At 44.3% G+C, this 25,462-nt stretch overlaps 1 protein-coding gene across 2 annotated transcripts in view; it reads right to left on the bottom strand.

The window, feature by feature from the left end:
* Nucleotides 1-25,462, bottom strand: part of LOC128347971 (ovostatin-like) — a 92,188-nt gene that overhangs the window by 33,426 nt on the left and 33,300 nt on the right. For both annotated transcript variants that reach the window (XM_053303368.1, XM_053303369.1), the window contains 10 exons: nucleotides 23,715-23,864; nucleotides 21,182-21,352; nucleotides 20,198-20,309; nucleotides 15,999-16,101; nucleotides 15,288-15,516; nucleotides 13,323-13,446; nucleotides 11,115-11,206; nucleotides 7,485-7,536; nucleotides 4,767-4,850; nucleotides 2,820-2,996 (listed from right to left, as the gene is read on the bottom strand). In XM_053303368.1, coding sequence (XP_053159343.1) covers nucleotides 2,820-2,996; nucleotides 4,767-4,850; nucleotides 7,485-7,536; nucleotides 11,115-11,206; nucleotides 13,323-13,446; nucleotides 15,288-15,516; nucleotides 15,999-16,101; nucleotides 20,198-20,309; nucleotides 21,182-21,352; nucleotides 23,715-23,864 — 1,294 coding nt within the window. The remainder of the gene's footprint in view (nucleotides 1-2,819; nucleotides 2,997-4,766; nucleotides 4,851-7,484; nucleotides 7,537-11,114; nucleotides 11,207-13,322; nucleotides 13,447-15,287; nucleotides 15,517-15,998; nucleotides 16,102-20,197; nucleotides 20,310-21,181; nucleotides 21,353-23,714; nucleotides 23,865-25,462) is intronic.

Genomic DNA, 25,462 nt, shown 5'->3' with positions numbered 1-25,462 from the left:
CCTTGGGCACCAAAGAGCCTGACCAGTTGGACAATTGAGGCATCTGCACTAAGTGTCCAGAATATGTCCGAAGCCCCCTGCTGAAAAGAGTAATATATTTTAGCTATTGCCATGGCCTTGCGGTTTGATGCCTGGAGGAGCTATTCTTCCTTGACCACATCTGAGAATAGGTCAGGCATTGGTAATAACAAATCCTTGGCTCTAGCCCTGGGAAACACTAAATCCCCTTTCGCTGAGGACTCAGAGTCCTGTGTATCTTTAGCTTTCAGGCCAATAGTCTTAATGATCTTATTCATTAATGGGAGGGAAGTCCACGAACAGGCATTGGGACACTGGCGAGGGATCCTCCTCATCCCCTTCTGACCATTCGCCCTCCTCCCTATTGAGGGGAGCATCTGATTCCTGGTCAGGGACATCCGGTTTATGTGGAACGTCACGATCAGAAAGATGATCAGAGCCCTCTGAGGAAGGCAATTCTAAAACTATGGAGGGCTTTAGCTCAATGTGTTTTTGTTTGGCCTTCGCTTTTTTGGGTGGAGGACTGGAGGAGGCGCTAGAAGAGGAACTAGGGCTGGGTGACCTATGCTTTCTTTTCCTCTTAGATTTCATTGCCTTCTTAGTGGGTTTAACCTGTTAGATTGTATCCACTATCACATTTCTAAACCACGCCTGCCATTAAGGTATTACTTTGTGCAGGGCAATGGCCGGGCTCTGGTGGGCAACAGCCTCTTCCATTAGTACTCCCAGGGTGGCTGTGGAGCTTTTGGTCCCTGACTTCGTGTGCTTATGGGAAGTAGTTGAGGAGGAAGACTGTCCCTTATTCCCAGCCCCGCCTCATGCTAAGCTGGCAGCCTTAGCAGAAGAGCGCGCCATTTCTGAGGCAGTTGGGGAAGAAGCTGCCATTTTGATGCACTCTGCGCTGGGTCCGAAGGCCTATCAGGTGGATCTCCTCGGAGGTCGGCGGTGGTTGAGCCAGAGGACGCCTGGAAAAAGTAGTCCCCTCTTCTCTGGCTGTTGTGTGGCGTTTGTAAGGTGGTGGTTGCAGAAGAGCACGTCTCGCAGCCTGAGGGTGGGAGACGCACAGAGGGCATGGCGGCGTGTGGAGGCTGTAAAGCAGCTGTCGCCGATGCTGCTAAAGCAGAGACTTTGGGCAGCTGGGAGGCGGCCGATAGCATTGCCGGTGGCACAGCAGCAGGACAAGTGGGCGGCTGTTTGGCGGCCCTTGTTGCTGCTCTCTGGGCTTGCAGAGCATGGGGAGGGCCATGGAAAGGCTGTAAATGCCCCGGACCAAAGTCTCTTTGTTGGAGTCCCCTTGGGATCAAAATGATACTTCTGCTCCATACAATGGAGGGAAAGGGTGGGGGAAGGACTGGAGGGGAGGGCGGAAAGCAAAGAAGCCAGAAGTTACATTGGTTTGGGGTTTTTTTCAAAGGTTTCTATAGGGGTATAGCAGATGGCAGATGGAGTAAAGAAGAAAAAAGACAGGGAGAAACAACAGTAAAATGGAGAAAAGCTGAAAAGAGGTGCAAGAGGAGAGGAAAAAAGCTGCCTGGAGCTGCTGAGGACAGAAAGAACTTGGCCGGGTTATCCCCCTCAGGCTCGGGTAGGTGGTCTTTTCTTTTTATCCAATCAATTCTGTCCTGCCTTCGAGCTCCTGAAAGGGATAACCCATAGAGATGTCCCTGGCCTCCAGCAACGGAGAACAAGCTACATTCTGTATCCGGTTTCCATTCCCTCAAACAGCAAATGGCTTTGTGACACTTTCCCCACCCCAAGCCAGCTATGGCAGAATGGGGTGGGGGAAGCTTTTCTCCAGGGCTAGAGCACCAGATGAGGGAGAGGGTATACACTACAGCTAGAAGAGGTACTCAAGGTGGTGGGGAAGAATATATGCAGCCAATGAGCTGGTCCTCCTTCCAGCAACTCTTTCAGAGGAGAAACATCAACCTTCCCCTGAATTGGAAAGAACCAAGGGGGACTAGCTGGGTGCCATCAGGGGCCAAGTAGTATCTTTTGACTCCAACAGGTTGGACAAAAAGATGAGTTATTTTCAATACTGTTCCACAGCAGATGTGACTATATATTTAGTTTGCTGATTGGGTCACAACTGGCAGGTACAATATGAATTGGGCAAGAAAGAGCAGAATAATATTGGCAAAGACCTGGAGGCATTTCATGAACCAGTGGAGGATTATCCAAACCACTAAGAGAAGTGGGATGGGACTACCCTTAAACACTGGGCCCACTGCCAACCTCAAAGGCTGGACAGTTTGAGGGGGGCAATGCTGCCATGTGCTTCCTTGACCCATAATTGGGACAAAATGAAGAGCAGAAATCTGACTATGGCTGATCTATTGCTGGGAGCCAGGGAAGGCACAAAGTACAACTAGTCCAAGCTCAATCACTTGGTAGTTTCGGCTCCCAACTCAAAAATTCAAAGGTAAGAAACTGAAGACTTCTTAGCTTTCTTTCTTTCCCTTAGATGAACAGGCTTTCAAACTTGTTTCATTTATTCTTTTATTCTTCAAAATTTCTTATTCTTTTATTTTTCAAAATTTCTAGATTATAGAATCTAAATTTAATCACTTTAAAATAGTATTCTAAAGCAGTTTGACTGTGATTTTTAAGAAGCATGTAAAGGAATAATGAAAAAGCCCCCCCCCCCGCCCTTTTCAAGGCAGATGCCCTTTGTGCTCATGCTCCAATATTATGGGGCTTTCTGAGGAACTAGTGCCTATTTTCCAACCACTGCAATCAATACAAAGAAAGATTCTGCAGACAGTCATACATTCATGGTGCCATTTTAGCAAGCCACTCACCAGAAGATAAGAATCCAGTGATCCTGGATCTTTTCTCTTCTGTCAGCTGGTTTGTCTTATTCAGATAGTCCAATATGATGTAATTGGACAGGAACATGGCAATATTCTGCTCTCCACATCCATAGGGCACCTTGAGCAAATTCTCCACGCTCCTCAAGGCTGTGCCAAGAACATCACCTGTGGAGCAAGAGACAATGGGAATTTATGAAGTTCATAACTATACTCAGTTCTGCCGTGGCTCAAATCTGCCATGCCTTCAAATAAGGCTGTATTTTCTTCCATCAGACTGCAAAGTCATCATGCATCCATATGCAACAGTGTACAGATCTAGGATAGCTACAACTCTTTAGATCGCAGAGTGTCAGTTTGCATTTTGTGCAGCTGGATACTCCAGTTATAATCTATGCCGTTTTGGTCTGCTTTGCTCAGACCACGCAAGCCTAACATTACATGCTCTTCTCCCATTTCAAAGAGTAATGTTTATGTCCTTTCAGCCATGCTTCTTTAATGATGCCATCATTGACAGATTGTCACTCGACATAGGTAGGCAGAGTTTGCTTGGTCTTTACAATCCCAGTTATTTGTTGTTTATTTAAAGTTGGGCAGTGTTGTAGGTTTGCATGTTGAAACAGTGCAACAACATAAACAAGAAAAAGAATCCCTTGCTCACTCCGAACAGCAAGGGAGGGAACATGACCACGGGACTTGGCTCACAGGCAAGCGTTTGAAACTTAAATTTAATTTGATGCAGTCCACCAAATGGCACAGCAGAGAAATGCTTGATTAACAAGCAGAAGGTTGCCGGTTTGAATCCCCACTTGTACTATATTGGGCAGCAGAGATATAGGAAGATGCTGAGGCATCATCTCATACTGTGTGGGAGGAGGTAATGGTAAACCCTTCCTATATTCTACCAAAGGAAAACCACAGGGCTCTGTGGGTGCCAGGAGTCGAAATCAACTTGACGGCACACTTTACCTTTAGGCTTGAAACTAAAGAAAAGAAACCCCTTAATCAAAATAAGGGCCATTTCACATAGCAGAGGCAAACCTCCTTATATGTATGCCCTACAGTAAGACCCAGCCCATCTCATTTTCCAGATGAGTGCACATATGTGATGAACATGCCAACACACTTTGCATGCTCAAGCTCACACCTAAAAATGCCACCTGGAATTGGCCCTTTCAAACTTATGACAGCCTCATATATATGCCAGGACATCTTTGGCCATATGCCATAGCTGCAAAAAAAGAAAAAGAAAGAAAAAAAGAAAAGCACACTAATAGAATATTGCTTCTGTACCTCGTATTACATTCCTGGTTCATTGCAAGTCTACAACTCCAGGCTGATCACAGAGCAGAGAAGGGAGTTCACAACCGTGGGGAGTGGGAGAGTGTTGAAGTTAGAAAGGCAAAGAGGAGAGGGGAGAGGAGGGGAGAGGAGATCTTGTGGTAGCAAGCATGACTTGTCCCCATAGCTAAGCAGGGTCTGCCCTGTTTGCATCTGAATGGGAGACTTGATGTGTAAGCACTGCAAGATATCCCCCTCAGGGGATGAAGTTGCTCTGGGGAGAGCAGAAGGTTTCAAGTTCCCTCCCTGGCTTCTCCAAGATAGGGTTGAGAAAGATTCCTGCCTGCAACCTTGGAAAAGCTGCTGCCAGTCTGTGAAGACAAAACTGAGCTAGATAGACCAATGGTCTGACTCAGTATATGGCAGTTTCCTAAGTTCCTAAAGAGCACCCACCTTTGCCCTCTGCACACTCAGGTGCTTTGAATTCTACTGTGAGGGTATGAGATGAAACCATTTACCAGAGAGAAAAAGTTAGGCGTTGTACAAATAGGGCAGTGCAAGAACTAAAATGCACATAAGATATGGAACTTCGCAGCATCTTAGGCACACAGTACAGACCGGAGAGAATTAAACAAGGCAACATATTTCAGGACTTACCAAGGACAGTAGAGGAGGCTCTGGCTGATCCTTGCACCACATTTTCAGGCAACTTTATGGTCACTGATTCACTAATTGTTGTGTCTATGGACAAACAGAAATAATGAACCCGAGTTCCCGTTCACTGGTCTTTACACATACAATACTTTACATTGCTTTCAGATGAGGAAACTGGTGGTGGAGCGGGCAATAAAGCCAAAATGGATTTGCTCCCAGAATTTGGATGCTATTCACTAGGCTTGTGCATTTCGATTTGGGTACAAAACGTTTTGTGCCCGAAAATGGCAATTTCGGAGGTTTTGTAACCAAAACAAAATCAAGAATTAAAGAACAGAGATTTTTGTTTCCAAATCGAAATGACTGTGTTTCAGACAGAATGCTTTGTTCTTCGGAAAAGCATTGCAACTGAAATTGACTTCTCTGACTCTCTCCACTCCAGCTGAGGCACTGAGTGATTAGCAGAAGATAAGATATGCAAAAACTGTTGAGCATGAATAGTTCTGTTAAGTGTTGTATTCAGTGTGATTGAAATGCAAACTGACCTTGCAAAGGGATTTGGAAGACAGCATTTTGAGACAGAAATACCCAGATATTTTTGGGAGCTCAATGCAATTCCAAAGCTCTTGCTAAAAGCCATGGTATAAATTGTGTGGAGAAGCTTTTTGAGAAGCTGGTTAGGAAAGTTCTGAAATTACACAGGTGTTTCTTTCCAAAGGGTAAGAAAGAATCTCTTGACTTGTTCTGGGGTCTTTTGAAGGGCTATTTTGTTTTTCTTCTGATTTTTATGAGTCATAGTGGTGTCTAAGTTTTGCTGCCCAAGTTGAGCAGTCTAATGTAATTTAGGCCACAATGTAATTTGGTGGGACATGATGTCTAAGCCAGAGGTTCACAACTTTTGCCATTGCAGGGACAGGTCATCCACATGGGATTACAGGAGACAAAAGGAGGGGTGGGTGGGGAACACACCTGTCAATCTATTGACATCCCCAGGAATCTTAGTTGCTTCTCTCTTTCTTGTAACCATGATCCATGGTTTTGCACTTTCTTAAATGCAGTGATGATAAATCTCAACAATTCTGAACAGTAGGCTGATTTGTTTGGGCTACGGCTCACTCCAGTTCAGTTAAATGAACATTTGAAGCTGTTCCACAGTACCAAGGCAGTTTTATTTATTTTTTTACATTTTATATCCCGCACTTCCTCCAAGGAGCCCAGAACAGTATACTACATACTTAGGTTTCTCCTCACAACAACGCTGTGAAGTAGGCCGGGCTGAGAGAAGTGAATGGCCCAGAGTCACCCAGCTAGTATCATGGCTGAATGGGGATTTGAACTCGGGTCTCCCCGGTCCTAGTCCAGCACTCTAACCACTACACTACGCTGGCTCATTGGTCATTCTCTTCACTCTTTCAACTTGTTTATGTGGGGCTTCAGGGGCAAAACAGTGGGTTGGGTGGCAGTGCCCCAAGGGTGGTGCACCCAAATTACAAATAGGGCAAAGGGCTGATTTCATAGGAATTTTTGAGGTTTACGCATCTTTAAGATTTTCCCCCATAGGGAATAATGGAGGTTTCAGCAGCCCCATAACTCCACCTGGGGGGCACTGGGATGGCCCGAAGCGAGTGGTGGTATAGTGCATAGAGGGTGCCAACCAACCCCCTGGATTGCTAACCCATTGGGGTACTGGGCTTTGTTGTTTCTAAGGTGTTGAGTTTAGATTCTCTGGTAGCAAATGAGATTTTTAATGAAAAACCATGTATCCACTCTCATATGCTACCAGAGAATCTACTCTCAGAACACCTCTAGAACAAAACCCTGTACTTCATGGGTTGGCAACCCATGTGGGTGGTTGGCACCCTACGTGCACTACACGGCCACTTGCTTTGGGCCACCCCAGTGCCCCTCAAGTGGAGTTATGGGACTGCAGGAACCTCCATGAGAAAATATCACATACCCTATGAGAAAAATCTGAAAGATGCTTAACTTCATTAATTCTTTAAAAATCATCCTTTTGCCAAATCCCTCTGAAAAAAATGTGGTAGCTTCCTTGCACCAACTGAGCACTACAACCAACCACACTCCACTCTGGGCCAGCCTTTACCCCCACCCTATACTTTTCCTGAAACCTCCATCATACCCTATGGAGAAAATTTGAAAGACACGCAAACTTCAAAAATTAACCAAAAATCAGCGGTTTGCCCAATTCCTTTGAAATTTTTGTGTTAGCTTCCACTCATTGGGCACTATAACCTCCACCCACTCTTTTGACCACGTGACCCATTTTAAAATCTGAATTAATTCAGATTCAGATATGGATTAATTCGGATACAAAACAAAACTGGGGTGATTTGGAAGGCTTAATTTCAGACAAAATACAAAATGGGGTTGATTCGGATTTGGTACAAATCGAAACAGAAAAAATACAAAACGCACAACCCTACTATTCACAACTGGCTATCATATATCGATAGCCACCTATCGATAGCCACCTATCGATAGCCAAGCAGCTTCAGTATTCCACACATTTGCTGGTGGACATGCAGCAATAGTGTTTAGGGCTTAGCACTGTTGTGGATCAGGCTCTATTATCAAAATGATAACTGAAAGCATATTAATGCCTGCCAAAGGAAAACCAAAACCAATGCCAGCAAGTCTTTAAAAAGCTGGCGGTGGGGAATCATACGCTCCTTGTAGGAAGGTCAGCAGTGGTCTCCTTACCATTTGTACAGAGGAAAGAGCTCTGGGTCACTTCCTTCTTGATGCCTTCAGGCTGAACAACAGAGACAGAGGAAAGTTGGAAAAACCAATATGGATGCACAATGAAGACAAAACATTCTCAATGCAACAATGGAATGTCCCCTGGCTGCAGGGACAGTAGATTAGAGAATATCTGTAAGTGTTACTCTGGTTTCTTCTTCAGGTCCCAATTTACCAGCAATTCGTACCTCTGAAACTATTCCCTTTCTCCCCTCCAGTGCTCTCTCTGCTTAGAACACTCTTCTACTCATTGCCTAAAACCTTCAAGGCTTCCTCTCCACTCTTTCATGCCAAGGTCATCTTGCCACCCTAACATCATGATAAATTGTTTCTTTATAGAGATGCAGCTTGCTTATGAGCCCATGTACTGCAATAGGCTCATAAACCATAGGGACCACTTAGTCAAGGAACACAATTCCTTAGCCCCCTTTGCTCACACATATTTTTTAAACATGGAGTTCATAGTTCATAGACTACATGACTTGTGTTTGGCAAGAGGCTTGAAAGCATCATGCCAATGTCTGGAGTAACTCCCTCTTTTAGCCCAAACTATGTTTGTGAGTCTCCCAAGCGAAAACAGAATCTTTTTCAGGTCCCACATTGACATGACCAGAGACAGAAGAAATACATGACAATGGAAGGTGAGAAAGTGTTTTGACAGCAGTATTCCAGGGTTGAGCAAGTCTCTGAGTAAATCTGATGACTTGGGAAGACTCTGAAAGAACAGAAACCAAGTTTGGTATGCATAGCCTATGAAGCCTTCCTCAGGAAATTAAAAGGTGAACACAAATAAGGAATTCCTCCCCACAGCAATCTCCCTGACCCATTTCCTCACAATCCAGTCAAATCAGCCTTTAGGATGGGTACCTCATGATCAAATCAACCCTGAATGTTGAACCTCACACCCATAGTGATATTTCTACTCTTGAGCAATTCAGCTTCTCTAAACTACTGAACTCACCAGAAACAATAGATCAGAGTAAAATTCTAGAAGATGTAAAGTGTTCAGCCCAGCCACCCAAGAGATAGTATTTTGTATAGGTCACCCACAAGGCTTTGCCCACACATCATTCATCAAGTGGTTTCCAAGGACAGAGGTTACCCATCTCTTGTTAATCCAACCATCGACCTCACTGAAGCCCAGCGAGAGAGAGTGCACACATTTTGTGAATGAGTCATAGAGATTATCAAGCAGAGAACCTCTGAGCTAAATCACTAGTTGAAATCACCCTATTTCTGGGTTGCTCGATTCCTTGCAAGCCAAGAACCTAGTCACCTGGAGTTTCCCCTCACCTGGAGAACCACCCATCTCATCACACCAATACAAGGCAAAGCTACTAGACAGGCAAGCATGGTTCTTCCTTGTAATTGCCCATTCTAGACCAAGGTTCCCCTCCCTCAGTCTCCAACCCCTTTTCTATCTTTTACTAACAAAGCGAGACCCCCAGGAACCCCTTTTGCTTTTTCAGGGGACCAACAGGTTGGTGGCCAGTGGCATGGAAGCATTTGGGCATTATCAGTCTCTGTCTCCATGGGAGCAAGAAGCCGTACAAAAATTCCCCATCCAGACCCCTTCTCATTGTTTGCCCAAATTATTGTGAAACCAGGACCCTAACCTCTTAATGCTCCTCTCCTCAGACAAAACATACCCCTATGCTTTTCTCACTGTGTCCAATTGCTGCCAATTTAAGCCACCTGATTCACCTGAAGTGCAGCTGCATAGCTTTAGTATATTTTTGCCTGTCCCCTCCTTTTCTGAGTTACTTATTTATCTGATTAGTTGTTCTCTGTATCAATTAATCCTCCACCTATCTTAGAACTATCCCAGTATAGTGTTGCCATGATACTAGTTTAACCTTAAGGAGACTTGCTAGGAGTTGCATCTTTTAAAACTCTATGGTTCTTCCATTCATTTAAAGGAGTGTTATTGAATGCATTGCCTTTCTATGTTGTGTTATATGCAAGAGAGTTTAGTCTACTGTAATCCCCCATGTTAACATTCTGGTTTGCTAGCATTCCACTTAGGTACTTATTTTATTTATTCCCCAAATGAGAATGTTTATTTTGATTGTTATTCTATAAATGTATACTATTTTGCATTAGAAGTAGGTTGCCTCTGCTTTATACCATTCCCATGTCCGTGCCCAGGTTAGTCCTTGATGTAAAGTTCCCACAACAAACATGTGTCGTAACACCAAAATAACAGGTCTGATTTTCTCTCTTGCAGACACTTGGGCATTTTCTGGACTATGAGATTTGCAATGGGTAATGCGTTGCAAAGTGTGACAAAATAGTGCAACAGTTTAAAACAGAGAGTAAAGCGTTATTCAATGCCTTGTTGTAGGCTGGCGGCCATTCATATTTTCCATCAATTGCAACGTGTTTTCAAAGCAGGAGTGTCTATATTCTCCTTGAAACGCATTTATCTGCTCCTCCTCCTGCTCCATTTGGGCCAATGGAGTTGCAGGGGGGGTGATGTGATTTTTTTTTTTTTTTAATTTTTGGTAACTTCTCAGCTGCCTTGCACAAATCCACCAGCAGTGGGGGAAGAACCATTCCAAAACAAAAATCTAACTTTGTCTTACATCATTCCAGTTTTGATCAAGCAATAACTGGGAAATTTTTGATTTTTTTTTTAAATTGGGTGAGTGGAGTGCATGAGGAGATTCTTTGGAGTGACAAAACAGGGGAACTGCTTATTGCAGGGATGGATTGAAAGGGAATCCTGTGGCAAGCCAGGAAGGGGGAAAGATAGGAACTGGCATGCCTCTAGAGAAGTAAGTAAGTAAATAAATATATAAATAAACAGGAGGTGGGAGATGAGCACTCCTCCAGTGAGGGCTGTGGGATTGCACAGAAGGAAATGAATCATGATTCAGTTCAATGGGCATCCTTTTAAGTAAGTGACTGTTCTCTCTCTCTCTCTCTGCCCTTTGCCTTGTAGTGGGATTGAACAGAAGTAAATGATTTAGTTCAACGTGCTTCCTCTTCAGTAAATGTGCATGAGAAAGAGTTGGATTCAGAAATCTGCTCAGCTGCACTAGTAGGAGTCTCTGGCCAAAGTAGCCAGACTGCACAAAAGAACCCTGGTAGAAAAATAATAATAATAAAACCCCTCCAATCTCCTCCCTCCCCTTCCATCTCCCCTCCCTTTCTGTATTGACAAACTCAAGTTATATTGGAAGCAAGAGGAGGAGGAGGAGGAGGAGGGAGGTGTGGGGTTTGGGATCTGTGGGGAGGAAAGGAGGGGAAAGCCAAGAGTTCTCCCTGCCCATTTCTCTCCCCACAATGAGGGGGTAGAGGAAGCAAGCAAGGGCAGTGTGTGTGTGTGTGTGGGGGGGGAGAACTGTCCATACTGCATACGCTGCAATGCATAAACTCCATTGCAAGCCTCACTACCATGGAAAAATACAGCTATCCTGCAATGCTATTACCACGTTTTAGGGCCATAACGCATCATTAACATTCGAAACAAGGCATCAGAAATATGGATGCTGACAGTGCAGCGAGCGCAATCTCAAAACACTGGCAATATGGAGGGGCATTTATGGGACATATGGCTGGATGTAATCTGGAAAATTTCATGCTTACCTCAACCAGAAGTGGCTTGACAATTGTGTCTCTTCTTCCCACACTCAGCTCACTTGGTTTGGCCTCAGCAGTAACTGTGAAATTTACTGAACCTGGAAGAACGTTTATATTGAGAGTTTGAATGATCAGGGCCATGGCACAGAAACAAAATGAGCAGCTCAGCAGCAGAGGACCATTGCTGGTTTGCACTGAATTACAAACAGATCAGAGACTCTGACTATATGGCTACAAGTGCACTGCAGGATGCATTAGCAGTGTTCTGTATCCAAGACATGGCAATGAACATGCATTTATTCAAGTCATTACTTTTCAAGGGGAATTAATCCATTGGAGGAGCTCAAGATGGATAGTTTGATAAAAACCTCCGGATACAAGTGGGTATGCTTGCAGATAAGGGCAGTGCTTCAGAATGTTTTAGAGACTGCCATGGTGGAATCCACCTGTTCTCTATTGTCCCGAGGGTGTGTGTGTGTGTGTGTGTGTGTGTGTCACTGGAAATGGATCAGAATATACAGAAAAAAATCAAGAATGGCTAGCCAGTAGTCTCTCAGGTATGTTTTCCAAAATGTTCCTTTTTCCAGAGACATTTGTTTAATGCTGTTTTCTGCATCTGAATTTCCTGAGGCTCTGAAAACTTCAAGAGCAGGTCAGCTGCAGAATGTGTGAGAAGTGTGGCTGCTGAGGGAACCATTGCAATCTCCTCATCAGAGAAGGGCTTTCTTGCAAGTGAAACTGACCAAGCATCTATCAGAGAAGGTTAAGGACAATACATCTAACCACAGTGGTGAAGGTCTCCATTTGTGGATCTCCGAGGTGCTTCTGAAGCCTTGCCATTTTCTATGGCAGACCTTTTTAAGCTCGTTTCCAGAGAGAGATTTGTTCCCTTCTACCATGAATCACAGGGGAAAATGGAATCAAGGTTTGTAGAATTTTCATAGGAATACTTCAGACATTCTCCTCATCCAAAACTCCCCCTAGTTCTTGGAGTTCCATATCTCATGATCTTATTTCTGAAGTGGAATCTATGCATTAGGAAGCCTCCATAGTTAGATCTTTTAATTTCTAGTTTTCATGCAGAGTGTTGTATATGCACATTTTGCTGCAGCTCTCATTTTCTTTGGAGAAATATTAATCTGCTTGCCCATTAATACTAACAATCTACATTATTTTTCTGTAGTGCACAGTCACATCACAAGCTTGATGTGATTGTGCACAAGATTCTTGCATCTCATCAAGGTAGCATATTCCCCCACCCCACTGTTACTAATATGCAAGGGTGACCCCGCAAAACACACACAAACCTAAAGGAACCCAAAGCTGAGCAACCTGCACATGGGTTGGGGCAGGAGCAACATCCAGGGCCAGTGTGATCAGGCACCTACCAAGGCCCTGACACAGACCCCACTGCTGGGCTAGTCTCCCATTTCTTGGTGGAAGAAGCACTCCTCTAAAGATGGTAAAGTAGAAATTAATACAAATGCCATATTTTTATGGAGAGAACATTAGGAAAGAGGGGTCCTCTTTAGCATTCTGGGTTCAGTTTTACAATACTGTCTACCTTTCAGCAACTCTGAATAAAGATAATCAATCCTGAACAAATCCTATTTTAAGCTTAGAGAACAATGCAAAGACATCTTAGCTGTTTCACGCTGCAAGTTCAGATAAATGCATCAACTGGCATTTAAAAACAAACAAACAAGAATGTGATTAATTTTATAAAATCATCCCCCCACACACAAACACACAAAGAAGAAGAATTAGGATCATTAGGGAGTTTCTGTTTTGTAACTAATTTGTTCTGGAGGGAAATTAGCAATTTAGCAATTTAGAAAAAAAGTTACTGGGGAATCAGGCCAAACGAAACAAGTCATTGACACATGTATTGTACTTGCATGCCTTGGAGGTCCCCCACCCCACCCCCTTAAAACACAGCCACAGTGGTCCCGATCCAGAATGGTACCAATAGGAGCTTCCCTCTCTGGGGAAATCAAAGCTGCAGGAAGGCCAACCTGATGAGGGGGGGGGTTTAAACCCCCACTCCCTTCCTATGCCACACTTTTGATCTCAAATCAGACCCTCCGCCCCCGGGCATTTAGGGAAAATCACAGACATGAAAGTACAGAGTGCGCATTATGTGACTTGTCTAGTTTGGCCCTCAAGGCAGATGAAGACTGCAAAGTGTTACAGAAGAAGAATAGAAATGATTACCCAGCTTCTGAGGGGTAATTGTCCAGGTATAGGTTTTTCTTTCATTAGCACATATCCTTGCAAAGCCGCCTGATGACAGATTTTCTGCTTTGTAATCTGGGGACTCTCCTAGTACAGCACTTATCTGAAAGAGGAAGAACCAAGGAGATGTAAGGACCTACCACCTGCCAAATCAGACCAACAGTACGGCCAGTTTTATTAATAAGAGGTTTCAGACGTTTCCTCAGCTTTGCTACTTGAGACAGTTAAGTTAAAATTAAATGCCAAAGATGAAGCCAAAAACCATAGCTATTGATTGCAGCAGAGCTATAGAGTCTAGAGTTCTGCTGCAGTCTCTGTGCTTATAGACTGCAGCAGAGCTCTAGACTCTATAGCTCTGCTGCAGTCTATAGCAGAGCGGGAGGCGGAGCCTCAGCTTGAGTGCAGCATTCACTCAGGAGGAGGAAGGAGATTAGCTAAGCTCGCCACTGTGAGCGGTGGTCTTTTAAAGGTAAAAGAGAGGGAACTCTCCCTCCCTGAAGCCAGCCTCTGCAGTGCCCCATCCCATCCCGCCTCCAGCAGTGGTGGTGGCAGCGGTGGTGGTCTTCTAAGCAACAAAAAGGGGAACTTTCCCCTCACCGGTCCCTCTCCCTCCCTGCAGCAGCTACTACTGTGCTGCCCTGCCTTTAAAAATAAAAGTAAAGTAAAGGAGGGGGAATTTCCTCTAAACCCCCCCCCCCCACAGCTATTACCGTTGCTGCAGCTTTTTTAAAAAGTAAAGGAGGTAGGAGGGGGACTTTCAGGCACAGCAAAATTTGAGGAGCCGCCGCTCCTCAAATTTTGTCGCCCGCAGGCAGACGCCTCCTCTGCCTATGCACTAATCCGCCAGTGCTGGTGGCCCCTCTCGTGCACCAGCCACGCCTCCTGCATGTGACATCACATGCAGGGAGGTGTGGCCAGAACCCAGAGGGCCAGATCTCCCCCCCCCCAACTCATTTTCTAGCTAGCTTTGTAGTTGGCTGGATATTTTCTTTGTTCTCTTTCTTTTTCTCTCTTTTCTTTGTCCTCTTTTGGAGCCAGGGAGAACATAAAGAAAAATGCTCAGATGACAACAAAGCTGACTGGGAAATGAGGCCACTGGCCATGGGGGGTGGGCACAAGGGGTCAGCCAGGTGACTCCCAGGAGCTCGGTGGCTCAGGTTCTTTGAACCCATCTGACCTAATTATAGTGCCACCCCTGGCAGAGTTAGTGGTGGGATGCAAAGCTCCATATACAAAACACTGTCTCTTGAAACATCTTTATTTTTTTGCAGAGGGAGGAGACCCTGGGATAGGAAACCAGACTAGGGGAGGTCTTGAGATCTTGTTGAAACAAGCTGTCATTCCACTCCAAGCTAAAGCCCTGCCGCTTCCGTCCAATCTTATCTGCTTTACTGTTTTAAGGTTAGCTCTTTCATCACCAGAGTCTCCTCCCTAGGACAGGACAAAACACAAGAAAATGACTACAAATTCATAAAAGGGAAGACAATTATTCAGATCTTTAATCACAAGAGGCCAACATTTCAGATAAAATAAGAGTTTAAGATCTGCATTTTTGCGTGTCAAACTAGTACAGGCAAACCTCACTATTCGCGGACCCAATATCTGCGGTTGTGCATATCCATGGTTGGGTAAATGATACCCAACCTCAGCATACGTGGGGGGAAATGGTTAAAAGGAGGTTACTTTCACATATCCATGGTGCCAGGGTGTCTGGAAATGCCTTCTGAGGTCATTTCCAGCCACCATTTTCAGAAAAGGAGCCATTTGTCGCTTCTTAAAAAACACACACCCTTGGTGATTTTTCACGAAACAAATGATAGTGGGGTTCACCTGTATGTATAAATAAATATTTCTGTAATGAGACTATAATAATTTATTTCTGTATTGTTGCTACATTTTGGACCAGACTTTAAGAATGGGAACTGGAAATAGGTCATACTGTACCTCAATGCACCCATTCAGGTAATTGAAGACATTGGCTTTAAGAGAGAAGATTTCCCCTCGGATCACTGAATAGGGCATACTCATGTCAACAAAGAATGGCTGGAAAACTCTCAAGGAAGCAGGTCTCGAGATGCCAAATCCAACTTTGTCATTCACACAGAACACGTTGGCTTCCCATTCCGTGATAGTATCGGGCACAGTATAAGAGAGATTGGTCATACCAGTAGTACTGAGGCAGAGAAGAAAATATAGAAGCTTTCTGTGGGTGTTTGCCACTAGAGCTTAAGTTTGTTACTATCCACTACATCAGAGGGGATCACCCCAGTTTGATACTGAACACATACATATGCCCAAAAGCTATTTAAGATTACAATTGAATATTCCAGATTGATTTACCATCAAAACCCAAACTTGTTCATGGATTCAATTCATACTCTATATAGTATTTTTAAAACATGTAGATGCTTGGAGATTTTTTTTTAATAGTCTTTAAAAAAATACTGGAGTATTTTTGAATACTCCAGTATTCAATAGTGAAATTTGCAACTAAGAACAAGTTAATGAAGCAATTGCTCTAGAAATTATTCCCCAACTAAATGAGGTTGAGAAAATGTTCCTAGGAGGAACAGTATCTCCTCCCCCACCCCAGAACAAAACCCCTTAAATGGGAAACTGGAAAATAAAACTAGAAAGAATGGTAGAAAGACTCACCCAACCGGAGCCAAATCCCAGATCCAAGTTTCAGGAAAATAAGTCCTCACTGTCTCAATTGTAGCACCAAAACGGTCACCAAAAGCAGCACCTCCCTTGCTTTCTAGGAAACAAAGAAAAGTCATAATGGAGAAAGAAATTTAGGTGCCTTGGTGGAAGTTCTACTGACAAAAATGCAGTGCATGTTTAAAAGATAGGCAAGAGGCGATCTTTCAGATCCAGGATACTTATATTGAGTATTAACGTTACTGAACGTATGGAGAGTCTTCCTCTTGGCAGCCCCAATGATTCTCTTGCATCAGTATGGTTCAGAGACATTCCTTGCCATTCCAAGGGACCCTCAGCTTTTGCAGAACTATAATTGCAACCTTCAGAATTGAATCTGATTGTAATTTTTCAACTTTGTCAGAGACTTTGGGGCTGCTATATTAATGTGGGTCCAACTAATGAGGGCATGAGATGAGATAGTGACAGGACTTAACCATCCCACTGTTTCCGTGTCAAAGAAGGAGACAGGAAGGGAAGACACTGAAAATGCAGCACAGGCAGTTTGGAAGGAGGGAGCTGAATCTAGGGGAGTTCAGAACTCACCCATGCACGAAGGCCATTTGCATGACCTCCACACATGTGTGAAGGCTGGAACTGGGCTGCCGCAGGCAGGGCGGGGCAAGAGTGCTGGTGGGGTCTAGAGAAGCTGCTTCCACCACCAGACCACTGGTAAGGTGCTCTCTCGCCTCCCCCCGCCCCAGCTGCCTTTTCAACCCCTTTAGAGTTAGGCATCCCCTTTGCTTGTAAAGGGGAATCCTTATGTTGGAAGTGAAGGACTCTGCGCTGCCTCATGTCTCAATGACAGAGGGGAACAGACTAGTGAGTCAGAGGGCTAGAGGGGTCAAGACACTGGTCATTCCTCCTCTCTACTGCTCTGACACTATCCCTTTGATATGTCGATTGCTACTCTCAGGGACTTCCTTCCTTCCTGCCTCCCTTCCTCTTCTTCTGTCTTCTCCTCCCTAACACACACACTTGCCTCTCTCTGCAGCAAGTGTGCCCAGAGATGCAGACAGCATCTGTCTGCATCTAGCTAGCTAGACAGATTAGAGAGAATATCTCTCCACTTTCCTATCTAGAATGGAGTTCTCCAATAAAGACTCCTTATATTGATTTGAAACTATGAACTAGCTCCAAGTTTCTTTTGGCTCTTAGCAGACACGCATGCCTGGTCAGACTCCGCTGTGTTTTGCCTCTGTGCACTCTGCTGTAATAGAAGGGTATCTTTTACCAGAGATAATTCTCAACACCTTACTAGATTCCCCTTCACAAGCATAGCCAACCAAACTGCCGGGTGGTTCTAATGGACCGGTAGTGCAGTTCGATTTCGAACTGAACCACCCAAAACAGTTCTGTGCAGACCCCTAACTGAATCCTCCTCATCCCATGCTTTTTGACCCTTGCTTGTTCCTTTAAGCTTCCCCCCCCCCTCCCAGTGTGGGGTTACGTCTGGAGTCCCATTAAGAGAAAGACAGCTTAACACAGTGACTGACATCTCCAGTTTACAGGAAGGCCATAAATTATGCAATTAATATGCAACATGTTAAGGTGGTGGTAGATGAATTTGAGTTAAAGTCCGATTTTAGTGTTAGACTACAACAAACCAGGCTGTCTAAGAAATGGAAGAAAAAAGGAGCCCAAGACAATATAGACATTAGTGGACAGTTTCTTAATCCTAGGTTTCAGAATATCCCACCTGAGGCGAGGGTGGGTGGGACCTGTTCAATGGTTTGTCAGGTCAGAAAGTGGATTAAATAGCCACTGCTACTTTTCTTTGTGGACAGTACACCCAGCTGGCTCAGGAAACTGCATAGGAGAGGAGTGTGGCTGTGCAAATCTTCCTCCTTACTCAGCACGCCATTGTTTAACTGTGCAGGGACAGGGCCATTCATCTCAACAGCTCCTCTGTGCTCATTTCAAATCCTTCTTTAAAATTTGGGCAAAACAGTGTCTTTAGGAAATGGCATGATGGGTCCGAGAGTGAGACATGAGCATCCATGTTCCTCCCCATGTTCGCCTGGGCCGGCTCAGAGTATTGTCCCAACAGGCCTTATTATTGTAAATCTCCATGCAACTCCTCTGAACACAAGCATACAGAATCCAAACTCATGAGAGTTACTGGATTGATGTCACTATTCCTTTGGTATTTGATAGAGAATATAGAGACTTTATTTTAAAGTCTCAGTACCAAAATTTGGCTGACCTGTGTTATAAAGTACTTCACAACAAGTCAATACAAGATCATTCAGACCTTTTAGATAGATAATAATGAAAAAACCTGCCTTTTTTTTGAAACAAACATACTGACTGGTAGTTTCACTTTATAGTCAGTCATCCAAAAAACTTTCCATTTAAGCAGAGTTAAAATGCTTTCAGTTGTCACACTTGCTCTACAAAGTGTGAAAATTGCAAGTTAAGGTGCCCATCTTAACTTCCACACCATAAAAGCTATAGACTCTTTGTGCAGTCTTGTATATTGTGCTGCTTTAGAAATGGGGCTCCATGCACCCACACCTTAACATATGAATATACCTCACCCTTATTTGCAAGCACACCCCATGCTCTTACTTGTGAGTAGATCCACAGCCTTACTCCTGAGAAATCCTTGCATCCTTGGTTGTGAATAGACCCAACTCACAGGTCACATTCATGAGTAAGGCTAACTACTCATGAGCAGAGATACACTCTTACCAATGAAGTCACATCTTCACTCATCCTTACTTGCAAGTATATCCTGAAAGAAGCACTCTTTACTTCCTTTCTCAAAGGTAGACCTACCTGCAAATTTCTCATGAGTAAGGGCATGGAATCTACTCACATAAGGGAGAGTTCAGAAAGAAAACCATCAGGTATATCTGCAGGAAGTTATTGTAGCTGGATTGTGGACCTGTTGAGTTTCTGGCTGGACATTTACTATACATTTGGGGGAAGCACTGTACTTTTAAAGATGCATCAGACAGAAAATAAATTAGAGGCCTCTCTAGCAAGTAATTGAAAAAACTGCACCTGTTGAATTTATGCTTGGCTGCATCCCTCCCCAGACCAATCTTGAGTTGAAAGACCAAAGCAAAGTGTGGATGTGCAGAGCCTCATTTTTAAAAGGATCATGTATGAGACTGTACAAGGGTTTTATCACTTATATGGTACAGAAAAGGTGGACACCTTAACTTGAAGTTTTTATGCTTTTTAGAGCATGAGTGACAATTGAAAACTTCTTAATTCTCATCTTAAACCTAAAGTTTTTGGATGACACAATTTGCAGGGTTTTTGGAAAGGGACATCTATTGGGCACTGTGGAAAAGGGAAGTTTAACAGTAGCTCTTACCCATGATGGCTAAGTAGAGCCTCTATATTTATAGGCAGTATCTCTTGGAAGCAGAAAGTCCATGTTCAAAGGCAGTCTGCTGCCACTGCCTGATGTCCCCTTGCAAGGGCACCTGCTATTTTGCTAGCCTCCATTTGCCACCTCACCCCACTCTGCGTGCCTTGCAAGGCCCATGGTTGCTGACTCAGTGCAGGGGTAAAATAAAATCCCATAAAAGCAAAGGAAGCAGGAAGCAAGCAAAGAGCTGTTTGATTCCACTTATCAAGCAGCAACATTTAACACCAGGAAGTCACTTGCCAGAACTTGCCCGTCCCAATTCTGATTTCAGAACCCTCAGTGGGCAAGATGGATAAATGCCTCAAATTGATTTTACCCTATTATGGGGACTACAAAGGCCAATAACTGGATTGTGGATTGTGGTTTGTGGATTTTGGTAAAAACTGGATTGTGGTTTTTTTAAGCACATGGCATTATACCTGAACATTTTGACAGGACATAAAAAATAAGATACATTATCTGATGGCAAAAAATAGCAAATGCGTGATGTGTCCCTTTTTAGGATCGCTATTTAAACCGCTGAGTAAGCCATTTTTCAATAGATCTGCACTAAATTTGGAAGGGTGGTGTTTGCCACCTAGTTGATGCATATGGTCAGGTAGAGTCGACAGACAGTTTTTATTTTATGACCAACAGAATGCTGGAACAACCCCTCATCTTTAATAGCACTAGTATGCTATATTAGTAGTGCTAGTATAATGTAAAATGGGATTGGAATAGGTAGTCCGAGATAGATCTCATCTCATTCTTCTCCCATCTTGATACCCACCAATTCCTACATCAGGTTTCTCAGTGGTGGAGATTCTCTTGCACTCAAAATCATCCTTGCACACAACAGGCTTCTGTAGTTTAGAGGTGGTGAAAACCTTGAGTCCCAGGTTCTTAAAAATTAACAGATACATGTTGGTTTTCTCATTAGTCAACAAAACAATATTACATTTTCTAAGATCTGTCCATTGATAATATGCTCATGATCTAGCAAGGTAGTATGGGCTCCCTGCTTGGTGAGCTGTACCAGTGATAAAACTGCCGCCCTGTAACCAGAAGGTTACAAGTTCGATCCTGACCAGGGGCTCAAGGTTGACTCAGCCTTCCATCCTTCCGAGGTCGGTAAAATGAGTACCCAGAAATGTTGGGGGCAATATGCTAAATCATTGTAAACCGCTTAGAGAGCTTCGGCTATAGAGCGGTATATAAATGTAAGTGCTATTGCTAAGTGCTATTTAGGAAGGGCGGTCAGGCATCTCATCCCCCCTGCCCCACACTTTTAGATCATGGTCAAATTATTCCTCAGGAGCATCAATATATCTTGGCAGCAAGTTCTAGTCAGTTACTGAATACATTATATCTACGGGAGCACAGGCGTGCACAAGAAAGCTGATGTCTCATGCTGATGTGCATGGTTTGGAAGTCTGGGTGCCCAGAAAGATGAGGCATCCAGTTTTCCCAGCCATGGAGAAGATGCCTCTCTTCTCAGAGATCCAGAGGAAACTTTGTCCCAGGGTCACCCAAAACCTGGCACTTATTTTGTTAACCTGACAATTCTCTCTGCCACAAACCCACATTCTGACTTAATTCTGTAACTGTACCACAGAACATGTTCTACTGAAACAAAGTTCTGCAGAGCAATTTGGCCACAACTTTCTAGCTTGTGCGGTTTTCAGTATGGCTTCTGGTAATAAAGAAGCTGCCACAAAAACGTAAAGGTGGCAACACAAGGCCAAAAAGGAAGTATAATGTTGAACAACCATACCCTGAAAATATCAAAGACACTCCCATCGTTGGTAACATTCACAGGTATGTAGTACATGCCATCAAAAAAGGTGTTTTTCTGCTTAACACATGGCTCTTCAGGGTAGTCTTCCAGGTTCAGCCCGTTATAGTAATAACCATAAGAGTCAAGGTAAGGAAACTGGTAGTACACCTGGGGAGAAAAGGGAACATGTGTAATAAGGAAAGTGTTCTGGTTGTGCTGGTCTTGCACTGACAGTGATTTACTAGAAGCAGACACTGAGATGGATGCCACCAAGCTTTAAGAGAAGTCTGAGAATGCTTAAGCATCATGGACAAAATGTTTCCATCCTTTCATTAGCATGGCTTCAGTTTCATAAAACAAAGTGTGCTCAAAGCACCAAACTACTGCAGTACAGTAAAGCCTTTTGTTCTATAGCAAGACCCCCTAAATTATTATTATGTTCACTATTGGCAGACAACCTCTTCTCTTTCATTGGGAAACTCTGGCTTCACCTTGGCATGCAGCTCAGCCCTTGGTGCCATAGAGGCAGCTGGCCTCTGCTTAAGATCCTCTGCCTAGATCAAGCTGGCAATGCCATGCCAATAGACCAGGGATGCTCAGCTTCAGCCCTCCTGTAGATGTTGGCCTACACCTCTCATAATCCCTGGATATTGGCCACTGTGGCTGGGGATTATGGGAGTTGTAGTCCAAAACAGTTGGGGGCCCAAGTTGAGCAGGCCTGCAATAAACACTTGACCAGTGGGGAAGCCACCCTTAATGAATCATGTGTGTCCTCGAGTGAACCCAAACGCTTGGCAAGCAAAGAAATACTAACAAGAATGAGAGGCTGGAGTAGCCTTTAACCTATTCAGGCACCCTGGAATGAAATCAAGGCCAACCCAAACCAGTTATACAAATTGGACACAAACACAATAGAACTCTTTGGTTCTGTGTTTCCTCCGAATAGACACAGCCACATCTACACCTTTCGTTGGATCCCAGAGTCTTCCTTCCTTAGAATCATACATAGTGAACTTCACAAAAGGTCTGCCTTTCCTCATGTGTCCTCCTGTTCCTGCTTTCCTCAACCCTGGGAATCATCACAGCCTGCTGCAGGAGTCTGGCAGTGCAGGCTGAAAGCTATTGCTCCAGTAGTATTTATTTCTATGTAAACTGCTTTGGGAACTTTTGTTGAAAAGAGGTAGAAAATATTTGTTGTCATTGTCCAGGAGACCCATCTAGCTGGGTGGGTGACACTTCTTTACACCAAATCACTGGGCTGCTCAGCCCCTGAGTTGACTGTACCACACAGTCCAAAACGTAAACACGCCTTGTGTGGAACAGCTGCAGGACCCACCTTGCTCTGCACTGCCCTGGACATCTTTGAAGCCCTGAGCCTCTGAAATGGTGTTTGTGTGGGCCTGATCAAGGATTATTTCTATTCTCAACTGCAAGAGAGCCCTGCAGACTCCCGAGCAGAAACCCGAGAATGGAACCCTTAGATAGCAGTAATTGAGACTGGATTATTCTCTGTGAGGGCTTGTCATAAGCCAATACCTGCTCCTGAGAACCCCAGTGCTCCTTTTGCTAAGCTGTGGGCACATGCAGCACTGTAAAACCTGAGTGCCACAGCAGCACTCAGATGCCTCTCCTTGCTCCCCTTTGGTAAAACCCTAAATCTTCCCTGGGGGTGAGAAGTCTTCCCTTTTGGTACAGCACACAAAACTACAGACAGGGACTGGTAACAAATGGGTCTTCTCTCTCCATTCCCCATTCAACATCTCCCTTCCCCTTCTCCTCCTGCCCACATCCTAACATCACTGTTAGGTTAATGGAGTCCTTTCTCACTCCCTGCTCCTCCTTCTTGAGGCTCTGGGAGATGCTTTCATTCCCTGTGCAACTGCTACTGTAGCAAGGTTGCCAAATACTACAGCTTGCATTCTGCTTCTGCTTTATCAATCAACCTTGTTTCAAAAAGTCTTGTCAAGTCTGTTGCTTCTTTGGGGACATCCTAATTTTGGCATTTGCCCGTTTCCAGATTGTGATTCTTTCTATGTGCACTTGCAAGTTTGTTTTTTGTGCTAATTCTCTCAGCTCAAGCTAAAAGCATAGATACATATGTGGGCAGTGCACATGTATGTGAGCCAGTGTGGCAGCACCACCACATGGCAGCACAGAGCAGACTACAGCATTTTTCTCTCCATCCTATAGCTGGGAAGGGGTGTGTGTGTGTGTGTGTGTGTGTGTGTGTGTGTGTGTGTGTGATGTACCTTATGCAGGCCCACTTACTGAGATAGATTTGAAGCCAGGATGCTCTTTTCATTCCTTGCAGAAACTTTAAATCCCATTCTCCATTTTAAATCACATTCTTGAGAATTTTCTAGTGTTTCTCCTCACAGGATTATACCTTTGTGTACAACACAGGAAGATAATTTCTAGAGGCAGATTAGTGGATGAATGGCTCCATTGCACATTCCTTCATTCCTAATGATGCAAGACCCCAACACTGAATGGCTCTGGGTTCAAGAAGCATAGAAAACACAAGGCTTACACTCTCAGGAGTCAGATCTGCTCCAGGACTCAACAGCAGGATACTCTTGTCCACAGCTCTCAAGGCACATAAGGAATTGGCAGCAGCACTGAGGTAGAGGCCGACATTGGATGCAGGGAGTACTTGCTTCTCTGAGAGCTGCAGACTGACCTGGAATTGATCAGAGAAATGAGATCTCCTGCAGAGGAATAGGCTCAGTAGGACCATTTATTCTTCATATTATGGTTCCCACACCTATCTGCTGTGGATGGAAATTTTTTGTCAGATGTTTATCTCGCCCACCCAGCCTATTCCAAAATGGCAGCTATCATACATTTAAATGGCCAACAGTATATTGTTGGAACAGTATCTTGTTGGAACAGACCTCCTTTCTAGCTCACTTCACCCCTAGGAGTCTCTCATTCAGAATTAGGACCCCAGGTCTAGATTGTACAGAACCAAAGACTGAAAGGGGGAAATGGAGTTGTGAAAGGAGGCGCGAGTGCAGGCAAGTGCCTGGCTCAAACTGCCCCCCCCGCTTTACCCTCCTTATTGATACCTGTGGACTACAGATCTCCAATGATTGTATGTGGAGATCCAAGATGACTGAATCAGCCAGTCCCAAACTATGCATACCTGGCTAGAACACACTTGGATCCAGGCTATTTCAGAGAGTGCCTCCTTGGTCATAATCCCTGCCACCTGTTATGATCTTCTGGAGGGGTCCGGTTAGGGTGGCCACCAGCTCGTCTGGTGGCAACTCGGGACCGGGCTTTCTCTGTGGCTGCACCAGGACTTTGGAATATGCTCCCTACTGAAATAAGAGCATCTCCTATGTTTGTTTTCAGGAAGACCCTCTCCTATTCTCACAGGCTTTTAATTAGAATTTTAATAATTTTAATGATTTGTTTTCATTGTTTTCATTACTGTTATGCTATTGTTTCTATTGTGTTGAGTATTTTAATCTGTGTTGACTTTTAAATATTTTAAATTTTGTACACCACCAAGAGATGTATGTATGAGGTGGTATAAAAATTTGATAAAATAAACAAACACTTGACCCAAATTTGAATTCCATATTAAGTGTTGCTACCCTCCAGCTAGGAAGGATTTCTTGCCCCTGGGTGATTGAATTAATATAGGAAAGGAAAGGCTCTTCTGACCGAGTCTTCACCTGAGGTCAAAGCAGCTTACTAGTAGGGATGTGCACAAACCTGTTGGGAGGCCCTTTTACTGGCCTCTAAAAACGTTCAAACACTGGGGGGCTTCAAAGTTTGAAGGCGGAGGGTGTGTGTGTGTCTCACTTTATGGGTGGGGGAGGGTGCACTTACCCCTCCCTCCTCTTTCCACCCGCTGGCGCCTGGTCCTACAGGGCGGCAGCCTATCTTTATTTCGCTTTGCCTTTCTAGGAGATGGGTTACTGATTTCAGATGATGATAAATCCTCAGAAGAAGAGGACACCTGTTTACGTTTTTTACTTTTCTTTTGAGGCTTGATGTGCTGAATGGTATCAGTAATGACATTTTTGAACCAAGCCTGCCTTTCAGGGGGAATTGCCTTTGGTAGACTGACTCTGAGGGGGCCGCGGAGGGGTTACTCTCTACGAGAAGAGGTCTTATCGACTGCTGAAATCTCCCCTGGTCCTGGAAGTGCTCCTGGCTGCCATCTTGCCCCCTGGAATGGCTGGTGAAAGGGCCTGCATTTTAATGAGCTGTTTGGAAGTCTCCCATTTTCAGGAGCCATTTTGATTGCCAGGCATCACGCCCGAT

The sequence above is a fragment of the Hemicordylus capensis genome, chromosome 2, assembly GCF_027244095.1.
Source record: "Hemicordylus capensis ecotype Gifberg chromosome 2, rHemCap1.1.pri, whole genome shotgun sequence".
NCBI lineage: Eukaryota > Metazoa > Chordata > Lepidosauria > Squamata > Cordylidae > Hemicordylus > Hemicordylus capensis.
The sequence above is the reverse complement of the archived record's forward strand: the minus strand, read 5'-3'. Positions and strand labels throughout refer to the sequence as shown.